Genomic DNA, 12,842 nt, shown 5'->3' with positions numbered 1-12,842 from the left:
CAATCTGCTGCCCAGGCTGGAGTGCAGTGGCATGATCTTGGCTCACTGCAACCTCTGCCTCCCGGGTTCAAGCAATTCTCCTGCCTCAGCCTCCTGAGAACTGGGGATTACAGGCATGCGCCACCATGCCTGGCTAATTTTTATATTTTTAGTAGAGAAAGGGTTTCATCATGTTGGTCAGGGTGGTCTTGAACTCCTGACTTCAAGTGATCCTTCCATCTCGGCCTCCCAAAGTGCTAGAATTACAGGTGTGAGCCATTGCATCCAGCCATTCTCTGCTTCTTTCTCACAGCTAATGATAATAATAGTAAAGGCCAAGGGTGGTGCCTCATACCTATAATCCCAGTGCTTCAGGAGGCTGAGGTGGGAGGATCCCTTGAGGCTAGAAGTTCAAGACCATCTTGGCCAACATAGCAAGAGTCTGTCTTTACAAAAAATTTAAAAATTAGCTGAGTGTAGGGGCATATGCCTGAAGTCCTAGCTACTTGGAAGGCTGAGGCAGGCAAATCCTTCGAGCCCTGGAGTTTGAAGCTGCAGTGAGCTGTGATTGCACTGCTGAACTCCAGCCTGGGTGATAGAGCCAGACCCTATCTCTAAACAACATAATAATAGTAGATAGCATTTATTTGGGCATTTGACTGTGTAGGTCCCAGGCACTGTGCTCAACGCTTAACGTGCCTAATAAACCCAGCAAATGGTACTGCCATCATTCCTATTTAAAACATGATGGCCAGGTGCGATGGCTTACGCCTGTCATCCCAGCACTTTGGAAGGCTGAGGCGGGTGGATCACCTGCAGTCAGGAGTTCGAGACCAGCCTGACCAACATGGTGAAATCCCATCCAAAAAAATAAACAAATAAATTAGCTGGACCTGGTGGTGCATGCCTGTAATCTCAGCTACTTGGAAGGCTTAGGCAGGATAATCACTTGAACCTGGGAGGCAGAGGTTGCAATGAGCCAAGAATGAGAACACAGTAGGATGTTTAGCACTTCAGCCTGGGCAACAAGAGCAAAACTGTTTCAAAAAATAAATAAACAAGGCCGAGATGGGTGGATCACGAGATCAGGAGATCGAGACTATCTTGGCTAACACGGTGAAACCCATCTCTACTAAAAAATACAAAAAACTAGCCGGGCGAGGTGGCGGGCACCTGTAGTCCCAGCTACTCCGGAGGCTGAGGCAGGAGAATGGCGTAAACCCGGGAGGCAGAGCTTGCAGTGAGCTGAGATCCGGCCACTGCACTCCAGCCTGAGTTTTTTTGAGACTCCGTCTCAAAAAAAAAAAAAAAAAAAATAGATAAAGAAATAAATAATTTAAAATGAGTTAGGTAAGTGAGGCAGACAAGGAAGTCACTGCACCGTGGCCCCTTTGAGCCAGAGTTGTTTGGTGCCAAAACTCTGCCTCCTAATCACTACCTGTCTCTCCTTTTGTCCTTTCTCCATCTTCTCCTCTCTTACCTCTCAAAAATTATCAACAATTTGATAATTCTGTGGTTAGAATCCAAGATTCCTCAACTTCCGTGTGATTGACATGGTGGCTGGCTCGCTGTCTGTTGTGGGAGCTGTTCTGTGCACAGTAGGAGGTTCAGCAGTGTCCCTGGTCTCTACCCACTAGATGCCAGTAGCAATCACACCCCTCCGCAGCACACACTCAGTAACAATAACCAAATATGTCTCCAGGCATTGCCAAATGTTCCTGGGGACCAAGATTGCCCTGATGTAGCCTGATCTCTGCAAAAGCATCCGGAGTCCCTCCAGTTGAACGATCGCTGATAGAAACCCGTGGGAACAGTCTGTGTCCTCCCGGCAAGTCCACACTCATTCGAGGCAGCTGTCACCTGCTAGCACATTCCAGGGCAGGGCTTGAAAAATGCTTGGCGTGCCTCTGGCAACAAGAGATGCAGGCTGAAGCAAGGCATTCCTGCCTCTTGGCCTGAAACTAGGATGCTGAGATTAGAATGGACAGCATGAGTTGTTCTCGAGTGGCAAAAAGCAAGGTGTCCTGCAGTGGTTTGTATGTTTGTCCCCTCCAAATCTCATGTTGAAGTTAGTCTGTTCTCGCATTTCTATAAAGAACTACCTGAGGCCCAGCGCGGTGGCTCACGCCTGTAATCCCAGCACTTTGGGAGGCTGAAGTGGGTGGATTGCTTGGCCCAAGGAGTTGGCAACCAGCTTGGACAACCTGGTGTAACTTTATCTCTGTTTTAAAGAAAAAAATTTTTTAAAACTACCTGAGATCGGGTAATTTATACAGAAAAGAAGTTTAATTGATTTGCAGTTCCACTGGCTGTACAGGAAGCGTGGCTGGGGAGGTCTCAGGAAATTTAGAATCATGGTGGAAGGCGAAGGGGAGGCAGGGAAGTCTTACAGGGCTGGAGGAGGAAGGGAGCAAAGCGGGAGGTGCTACACACACTTAAACAACCAGATCTCGTGAAACTCACTATCACGAGAACAGCAAGGGAGATATCCGTCCCAATGATCCAATCACCTCCCCCCGGGCCCCTCCTCCAACACTGGGGATTATGATTCGACATGAGATTTGGGCAGGGACACAGATCCAAACTCTATCATAGGGCCCAGGCGGAGGTGTTTGGGTCACGGGGGCGGATCCCACATGAAGAGATTAAGCTCTCCCTGGGAGGTGGCAGTGAGCGAGTTCTTGCTCTTTTAGTTCCTGGACAGCTGGTTGTTAAAAAAAGCCTGGCACCTCCCGCTCTCTCTTGCTTCCCCTCTTGCCCTGTGACCTCTGCACACATGAGCTCCCTTTCGCCTTCTGTGAGTGTAGCCAGCCTGAGGCCCACGCCAGATGTCTCACCTTCCAGCCAGCAGATTCGTGAGCCAAATAAACCTCTTGTCTTTATAAAGTACTCAGCCACAGACATTCCTTGATAGCAACACTCAACAGACTAAGACAGGGCCCCATGCCGGTCTACAGATGGCACTGCCGAAAGGAGTCAGCAGCCCCAGCCCTTGATGGAGACGCTGAGGCATGAGGCAGAAAGATCAGTGGACTCAGACTCTGAAAGGTCGATTTCTAGTACTCAGTTGAGCCTCTTTACCTGTTTCCGCATGAGTAAAATGAAAATATGATTTCTATCCTCTGGCTTTTCCTAGGATAGTTGTCAGGAGCAAAGTAAGATATTGGCTCCAAGCTGACCCACTACATCCCTTACCTGCTTCAGTCTTCTTCATAACGTCTGAAATATTATATTTGTGTTTAGCTTCTGTCTCTGCTAGCAAAATGTTATCTTCGTGAGGGCTTGGTCTTCTTTGCTGCCGCAAGCCTCAGAGATGACAACAGTGCCCAACATAGTAGATGTTCAATAAAGACGTGCAGGCTAGGTGCAGTGGCTCACGCCTGTAATCCCAGCACTTTGGAAGGCCAAGACGGGAGGATCACTTGAGGTCAAGAGTTCAAGACCAACCTGGTGAACAGCAAGACTCCATCTCTATGAAGTTTAAAAATTCAAAAAAGAATGAGCTGGGCATGGTGGCTGCACAGCTGTAGTGCCAGCTACTTCGGAGGCTGAGGTGGGAAGATCACTTGCGCCTAGGAGTTCAGGGCTGCAATGAGCTATGATTGTGCCTTGGGCGATAGAACAGGACCCTGTCTCAAAAAAAACAAAACAACAAGAACAACAAAGACAAAAACATGGAGACCCTATATATCACGCGCTTTGAAGATATATCTCAACAGCTATGGAAATATCAAGCCCTTTGTACACAGTGGCTCCACTTCTGAGAATCTAAACCCCAAATAATCCAGCATGGACAAAAAGCCTTAGAGGAACTGATGTTCATCCTACAGTGGCCAGAATTGCTCAAACCTGAAAAGCCAGCCTTAGTAATCAAGAGGAGGGCGTAATTAGCACAATCCCGATGAATCTCATTTGTGAAATTGCAGACAGCCATTACAAATATTGTAATTGCAAGACGAGTTCATTTTTGTAGCACACGCAAAAAACCGTAATGCGTAATGCAAAACTATAATGTGTAATGCGAAACTGGGTTGCAAAAGCAACCCAATTACTGAGATGACAGGAGCCAGCACCCACTGTTCCCCCACCGCCACACTGTTGGGAATGTCATGCCCAGTCTCTCTGGAGGGCAATTTGGAAATTCCTACTACAAAGTAAGTGTTCATGTCACTAGACCCAGCAATTTCATTTCTAGGAATCCGTCCTAGAAATGTATTAGGAAACAACCCAGATGTCTATGAATAGGGGAATAGTTAAATAAATTACAGTTAAATAGATCACTGTATTATCAGTTGAGTGCAGTGGCTCATGCCTGTAATCCCAGTTACTCTGGAGGCTGAAGCCAGAAAATCACTTGAACCTGGGAGGCGGAGGTTGTGGTGAGCCAAGATCGCACCACTGCACTCCAGCCTGGGCGATATAGTGAGACTCTGTCTAAAAAAAATAAAATAAAGATAAATTTAAAAAATGAAAATAAAGGACATCACTGTGTATCAATATAATGGTGTACTATGCAGCTACTAAAAATGTGGAGATTTGCATATACCGATAAGGAAAGATGCTCAAGACTATTAAAGATGATTAAATTGAACAAAGCAAATTACAAAAAAATTTTTGTACAATAACAATGGTGTCATATATGATATTATAAGCATGTGCATTTTTTTTTTAAATCTGGAGGAGGCTGGGTGCAATAGGTCATACCTATATCCCAGCACTTTGAGAGGCTGAGGTGGTAGGATTGCTTGAACCCAGGAATCCAAGGCCAGCCTGGGCAACATATCTAGGTCCCTGTCTCTACAAAAAAATACTGTTTAAAAATTAGCCTGTAGTCCCAGCTACTTGGCATGGGGCCGGGGTTGGGAGGGGTTGTGCAGAGGTGGAAGGACCCCTTGAGCCCAGGAGTTCAAGTTTGCAGTAAGCCGTGATCACGCCACTACACTCCATCCTGGGCAACATAGTGACACTCTATCTCCAAAAATAAAAAAAAAAATTTAAACATTTGCAGAATAAAAATAATGTTTTTTTGTTTTTTTGTTTGTTTTGTTTTTTTTTTTTGAGATAGAGTCTTGCTCTGTTGCCCAGGCTAGAGTGCAGTGGCGCGATCTCGGCTCACTGCAAGCTCTGCCTCCCGGGTTCACGCCATTCTCCCGCCTCAGCCTCCCAAGTAGCTGGGACTGCAGGCACCCGCCACCATGCCCGGCTAATTTTTTTTTTATTTTTAGTAGAGATGGGGTTTCACCGTGTTAGCCAAGATGGTCTTGATCTCCTGACCTTGTGATCTGCCCGTCTCAGCCTCCCAAAGTGCTGGGATTACAGGTGTGAGAAAAACAATGTTTTTAAAAATCCAGAGGAATACATACTAAACTGTTGACAATGATTCTCTCTGAAGGACAGAGGGAGACTTTCCTCTATGTTGTCAATTTCTGTAATGTTTAAAAAACGTAAACATTAGCTGAAAAACAAAACTGAATATGCCACATGAACCCACTCATATAAGCAAACCAAAGCCAGGCACATGAAGACTGGAAGGAGCTCTATCGAGGTGTTATTAACAGTGGCTGATGGCCAGGCATGGTGGCTCATGCCTGTAATCTCAGCACTTTGGGAGGCGGAGGTGGGTAGATCACTTGAGGCTAGGAGTTCAAGACCAGCCTGGCCAACATGGTGAAACCCCGTCTCTACTCAAAATACTACTAAAAATACAAAAAAAAAATTAGCTGGGCATGGTGGCAGGCACCTATAATCCCAGCTACTTGGGAGGCTGAGGCAGGAGAATCATTTGAACCTGGAAGGCAGAGGTTGCGGTGAGCCGAGATCATGCCACTGCATTCCAGCCTGGGCAACAGAGCGAGACTGTCTCAAACAAACAAACAAAAAACAGTGATTGATCATTTCCAGGTGGTGGGAAAATTGAGCAGTGTTTGGCTTTTTCCTTTTGAGGGAAAACCTCTACAATGAGTATGTATGGCCTCTTCAAAAGATAACCCACCTTTATCAGCTTCTTTGTGTTAACCGGGTGATGCTCAGGGTGTGATGCTCTGCTGATGTAACCTGCTGTTGGTGGTGTCCTGTTTCCCCAGGATGGATGACATCCAGCTCTGCAAGGACATTATGGACTTGAAGCAGGAGCTGCAGAACTTGGTCGCCATCCCAGGTAACCATTTGCAACTGCACCTTGTGCTAAGCAGATGCTCGGGGGCCCCCAGCCTGGCCCATCTGTACCCCTGGGTCTGGAAGACAGAGTCTCATTCTTGCAATGCAGTGCTCCCTGACTGCATGTGTCAAACATGACTTCGAGTCAGGCAAACCTGGGTTCAAGTCCTAGTGAATTCTGGTCACCTTCTTGTCCTTGGGCAAGTCACTGTACTTCTCTGAGACTCAATTTCTCCTCCTCTGAAAATTGGGTAGTAATAGTAAGAGGACCTAATTCATCGAGTATCAATATCATAAAGAGGCCGGGCACAGTGGCTGACACCTGTAATCCCAGCACTTTGGGAGGCTGAGGTGGGTGGCTCACTTAATGTTTGGAGTTTCAGGCCAGACTGGCCAACACGGCAAAACCCCATCTCTACTAAAAATACAAAAATTAGCTGGGTGTGGTGGTGGGCACCTGTAATCCCAGCTAGCCAGGAGGCTGAGGCTGGAGAATCACTTGAACTCGGGAGGCGGAGGTTGGAGTGAGCTGAGATTATGCCACTGCACTCCAGCCTGGGCAACACAGCGAGACACTGTCTCAAAAAACATATAATTAAATTAAATTAAATATCATAAAAATTAATGAGATGATGCAAACTAAGTGCTTAGCTTGATGTTGGGACTCAAGAGTCCAGTAAATATTAGCAATTATGACCATTATGATCCTACCTGGGAACAGATGAAGTGGGTACAAACTCTAGCTTTGAAGTCACCCCAGATTTCGTAGTTATTAGTGCCTGACTTGTATGGCGTCTTCTCCAAAAAATTTTCCCTTGCCCATCAAGCTGGGTCAGTTGCCCTCTGTAGGGCTTACCCTCATCAGAAGACTAGTCCCGGGCCGGGTGCAGTGGCTCACGCCTGTAATCCCAGCACTTTGGGAGGCCGAGGCGGGAGGATCACTTGAGGTCAGGAGTTTGAAAATAGCCTGACAAACATGGTGAAACCCCATCTCTACTAAAAATACAAAAATTAGCCAGGGGTGGTGGCAGGTGCCTGTAGTTCCAGCTCCTCGGGAGGCTGAGGTGGGAGAATTGCTTGAACCAAGGACGTGGAGGTTGCAGTGAGGTGAGATCACACCACTGCACTTCAGCCTGGGTGAAGAGCAAGACTCTGACTCAAAAAAAAAAGAAATACCCAAGTAATTTATAAAGAAAATAAGTTTAGTTGGCTCACAGTTCTGCAGGCTGTACCAGAAGCAAGGGGTGGATGATTCATGAGTTTTCTGGGAAAGGGGTGGGCAATTCCCAGAACTGAGGGTTCCTCCCCTTTTTAGACCATATACGGTAACTTCCTGACGTTGCCATGGCATTTGTAAACTGTCATGGCGCTGGTGGGAGTGCCTCTTCGCATGCTAACACATTATAATTAGCATATAATGAGTAGTGAGGACGACCAGAGGTCACTTTCATGGCTATCTTGGTTTTGGTGGGATTTGGCAGGCTTCTCTACTGATGCTGTTTTATCGGGAAGGTCACTGTGACCTGTATCTTGTGCCGACCTCCTATCTCATCCTGTGACTTAGAATACCTAACTTCCTGGGCATGCAGTCCAGTAGGTCTCAGCCTCATTTTACCCAGCCCCTATTCAAGATGGAGTCGCTCTAGTTCAAACCCTTCTGACAGTGACAACCAAAAACGTCTACAGATGTACAAATGTTGCTGAATGTACCCCGAGATAGGTCAGGGAGGCGTGTAACATTGCCCGGTGAAAGGAAAATAAAGTCCCAGGACCCCAAATTCACTATACCAAAAGGAAAGGTTAAGCTTGGGAACTATGAGTCATACAAAAAACTTTTTTTTTTTTTTTAATTTTTGAGACGGAGTCTCGCTCTGTCGCCGGGGCTAGAATACAGTGGTGTGATCTCTGCTCACTGCAAGCTCCGCCTCCCGGGTTCATGCCATTCTCCTGCCTCAGCCTCCCGAGTAACTGGGAGCCTGTAGGCGCCCGCCACCACGCCTGGCTAATTTTTTGTATTTTTACTAGAGACGGGATTTCACCATGTTAGCCAGGATGGTCTGGATCTCCTGACCTCATGATCCACCTGCCTCAGCCTCCCAAAGTGCTGGGATTACAGGCGTGAGCCACCGCGCCCTGCCAAAACTGCCTTTCTTTTTTTCCTAAACAGATAGCTGCAAGATAGAAGACCACCTATCTTCCCAGGGGCCTCCCTCACCCTGTCAATGTAAATTAACAGCTATCCTCACAGGTAGGGGACAAAGACAAGGCTAGAAATCATCGACCCTTGCCCACCTGGACTCCACGTTTCCTTTATTTTATATAAAATGCAGATTCACTGAGGGCGAGAGACTGCAATCCTCCCCTTCCTGCCCTCTCTTTCCCCTTTAAATATTGAAGTCCTTAAGATCCTCTGCAGGAAAAAGCACACGCCAGGGATCCTACTGCTGCCTGTGTCTCTTTTTCCCAGGCGCCTCCTTGACTTTGGCAAAATAAACCTCCAGATTGATTGAGACCTTCTCAGACACTTTCACATAAGAAATACTATTTTAGTCATTAGGGTGCAACAATCTGGGTTTTAATTCAGTCTTAGCAGGTAGGTGAACTTCGTGAAAGTTCATGACTTAATTTCTCTGAGCCTGGGATTCCTTGTTTGAACAATGAGGCCAATAATACTACCCCCGCAAGGTTGTTGTGAATATCCCATAAATAACAAAGGCAAGGTGTAGGAGTGTTTGACACAGTCTTGTTGTAAGGGTAGTGTGCACCATGACAGTAGAACTGAATCCTTTAGCTTTCATGAGCATCACTAGGTGCCCAGAACTGTGCAGGCCCTAAGACTAAATGAGTGAATAGACTCTCCTAATTGAAAGAGAGTGACAGCTAGTGGGTATGGGGTTTCTTTTGGGGGTGATTAAAATGTTCTAAAATGGACTTGGTGATGGTTGCACAACTCTGCAAATATACTTGGAACAGATGAACTGCATGATATGTGAATCATATTGCAATAAAGCTGTTACCAAAAAAAAGTTAAATGTCAAACATAAAACAACAAAGGAATGAGAGAAAAGTACCAAAGTCTATTCAGCACCCACTAGAAACCCCAATGCAATTGATCTGGCATTGTTGGCTTTGGACTCTGGCATTGTAATAGAACTCAACTAGTGATATGGTTTGGCTGTGTCCCCACCCAAATCTTATCTTGAATCGTAGCTCCCATAATCCTGATGTGTTGTGGGAGGGACCTGGTGGGCGATGACTGAATCATGGGGGTGGTTTCCCCCATACTGGTCTCGTGATAGCGAATAAGTCTCACGAGATCGGATGGTTTTATAAGGGGTTTCCCCTTTCACTTGGTTCTCATTTTCTCTTTGCCTGCTGCCATGTAAGATGTGCCTTTTGCTCTTCTGCCATGATTGTGAGGCCTCCCCAGCCACGTGGAACTGTGAGTCCATTAAACCTCTTTTTCTTTATAAATTACTGAGTCTCGGGTATGTTTTTATCAGCAGCGTGAAAATGGACTAATACAACTAGGGTCCACTCACCTGGCACAGTAAGACCAGCTATCTCCCCAGAGGTTTTGCAGTGGTAAAAAGGAAGAAGTTTATTTGCAAGGCTCCACGCAAGGAGGACTGGGCAGCTAATGCTCCAAGCCTGACCTCCTCAATGGCTTATAGGTAATGTAACTGTCCAGTAGGTTCACCTTGCCCTCTGCCTAGACAAAGCCGATTTATCAAGACTGGTGAATTACAATAAAGAGTAATTCATGCAGAGCCGGCTGTGAGGGAGACTGGAGTTTTCTTATTACTCAAATCAGTCTCCCTGAGCATTCCAGGATCAGAGATTTTAAAGATGATTGGGTGGATGGCGGTTGGGGGGCAGTGAGTATGGAGTGCTGATTGGTTGGGTCGGAGATGAAATCATAGGGAACCGAAGCTGTCCTCTTGCATTGAGTCAGTTCTTGGGTGGGGGCCACAAGATCGGATGAGCTAGTTCATCAATCTGGGTTGTGCCTGCTGACCCATCAAGGGCAGGGTCTGCAAAATATCTCAAGCACTGATCTCAGGTTTTACAATAGTGGTGTTATCTTCAGGAGTAATTTGGGGAGGGTCAGCATCTTGTAGCCTCCAGCTGCATGACTCCTAAACCATAATTTCTAATCTTGCGGTTAATTTGTTAAGTCCATTTTCACACTGCCGTAAAGAACTGCCCGAGACTGGGTATAAAGGAAAGAGGTTTCATTGACTCACAGTTCGGCATGGCTGGGGAAGCCTCAGGAAACTTACAATCATGGTGGAAAGTGAAGGAGAAGCAAGGCACTTTCTTCACAAGGTGGCAGGAAGGAGAATGAAGGCAGGAGGAACTACCCAACCCTTATAAAACCATCAGATCGGCCGGGCGCGGTGGCTCAAGCCTGTAATCCCAGCACTTTGGGAGGCCGAGACGGGTGGATCACGAGGTCAGGAGATCAAGACCATCCTGGCTAACATGGTGAAACCCCATCTCTACTAAAAAAAATACAAAAAACTAGCCGGGCACGGTGGCGGGCGCATGTAGTCCCAGCTACTCAGGAGGGAGGCTGAGGCAGGAGAATGGCGTGAACCCGGGAGGCGGAGCTTGCAGTGAGTGGATATCGCACCACTGCACTCTAGCACTCCAGCCTGGGTGACAGCGCGAGACTCCGTCTCAAAAAAAAAAAAAAAAAAAAACCATCAGGTCTCATGGGAACTCACTCGCTATCACCAGAACAGCATGGGGAAACTGCCCACGTGATTCAATCACCTCCACCTGGTCTCTCCTTTGACACGTGGGGATTATGGGGATTATAATTCAAGATGAGTTTTGGGTGGGGACACAAAGCCTGACCGTATCACCTACAAATGCAGTCTAGTTCCCAGGCAAGAAGGGAGTTTGTTTTGGAAAAGGGTTGTTATCGTCTTTGTTTTAAAATGATAAACTAAGTTCCTCCCAAAGTTACTTCAGCCTATGCCCAGGAATGAACAACGACAGCTTGGAGGTTAGAAGCAAGATGGAGTTGATTGGGTCAGATCTCTTTCACTGTCTCTGTTATAATTTTGCAATGGCGATTTCAGTGGGGGTTTTTAAAGGCAGAGATAAATTTCAGTCAAGCAGAAGTTACAGGCAAAATTGTAAAGCAATACATTGAGATTACACATTGGTTTTGGCCTAAAGGGGCTACATACATTGAAGCGAGGGCTCACAGGTCATAGGTAGATTGAAAGATTTTCTAATTTGCAATTGGTTAAGGAAGAGAAGCTTTGTTTAAAATCAGGGGTCAAGGCCTGGTGCAGTGGCTCACGCGTGTAATCCGAGCACCTTGGGAGGCCGACGTGGGCAGATTGCTTGAGGCCAAGAGTTCAAGACCAGCCTGGCCAACATGGCGAGACCCCAGTCTCTTCTAAAATTACAAAAATTAGCCGGGCGTGGTGGTGCCTGCCTGTACTTCCAGCTACTCGGGAGGCTGAGGCAGGAGAATTACTTGAATTCGGGAGAGGGAGGTTGCAGTGAGCCAAGACTGTGCCACTGCACTCCAGCTTGGGTGACAGAGCAAGACTCTGCCTCAAATAAATAAATAAATAATAAAAATCGGGGATCAGCAGAAAATAATGGCAGCCTTGGCCCATGGGTGTGACTCCCTCCAGGCTTCTCTGGAAGACATTTAGAACAAGGAAAGATGGTCAGAATTCAGTCCTTAGTCTTCCCTTATCTGACGTCTGTATGCCAGTGGATCCATTTGGTAGGGCCCTGGGTTTCTGAAAAACAATTCAGACACATATGTTAAGATGATTATCTTTAGATTCTATAGAGAACAAAACATCTCCAGATTCTAACTTCCTTGGCTATTGTTTTAGGCTACTATCACCTTCTTGCTGATAAGTTGCTTATTGACTTTTCAAGGCTAGCTAGATGCCTAGAATTTCCTTTGAGGGGACTCAAGATTTTCCTTTATTTCCATGCTTGGGGTTGGGGGGCTCCCCCAGACCCCAAAAAGGAGTCCCTGTATTACTGGGGGGTGTCCAGGTTCTTGGTGTTTTTAACAAAGAATTGGACAAAATGCACCAAAAAAAAGCGAGGAAAGAATGAAATAACAAAAACAGAGATTTATTGAAAATGAAAGTACATTCCACAGGGTGGGAGTGTGCCTGAGCATAGGGGCTCCAGAGCCACATTACAGAATTTTCTGAGGTTTAAATACCCTCTAGAGGTTTTCCATTGGTTACTTGGCATACACCCAATGTAAGTGAAGTAGTGGCTCACCATTAGTCTGATTGGTTGCAGAAAGCTTTTGCAGTAGCTTTCTGCAACCAATCAGAGATACTTTCAATTTCTCATCTGCCGCACAGAAAAGGAGAGGGGGTTTGCAAAGGGAGTAGCCTCCAGTCCTTTCGTTACTTAGGTGTGGAAAATTGGGGTTTTTCTTTTGATTTAGTTCTAGGAAGTTGGCCCTAGGTTCCCTGCCTCCAGACTGTATTCTCCTGCCTCACCTGCTCTCTCAGCATTAGTAATTTTTTTTTTTTTTGAGACAGAGTCTTGCTCTGTCACCCAGGCTGGAGAGCAGTGGTGAGATCTTGGCTCACTGCAAATTCCACCTCCTGGATTCAAGTGATTCTACTGCCTCAACCTCCTGAGTAGCTGGGATTACAAGTGTGCACCACCACCATGCCTGGCTAATTTTTTTTTTTTTTTTT

The 12,842-nt window shown here is 46.4% G+C and overlaps 1 protein-coding gene across 1 annotated transcript in view; it reads left to right on the top strand.

Annotated features, from left to right (window-relative positions):
- LOC105521722 (chromosome unknown open reading frame, human C16orf45) overlaps nt 1-12,842 on the top strand; it is an 85,745-nt gene that overhangs the window by 60,530 nt on the left and 12,373 nt on the right. Inside the window, exon 3 of the mRNA XM_011956013.1 lies at nt 6,063-6,136. Coding sequence (XP_011811403.1) covers nt 6,063-6,136 — 74 coding nt within the window. The remainder of the gene's footprint in view (nt 1-6,062; nt 6,137-12,842) is intronic.

Source organism: Colobus angolensis, unplaced genomic scaffold, assembly GCF_000951035.1.
Source record: "Colobus angolensis palliatus isolate OR3802 unplaced genomic scaffold, Cang.pa_1.0 Scaffold406, whole genome shotgun sequence".
Lineage (NCBI taxonomy): Eukaryota > Metazoa > Chordata > Mammalia > Primates > Cercopithecidae > Colobus > Colobus angolensis.
The sequence above is the reverse complement of the archived record's forward strand: the minus strand, read 5'-3'. Positions and strand labels throughout refer to the sequence as shown.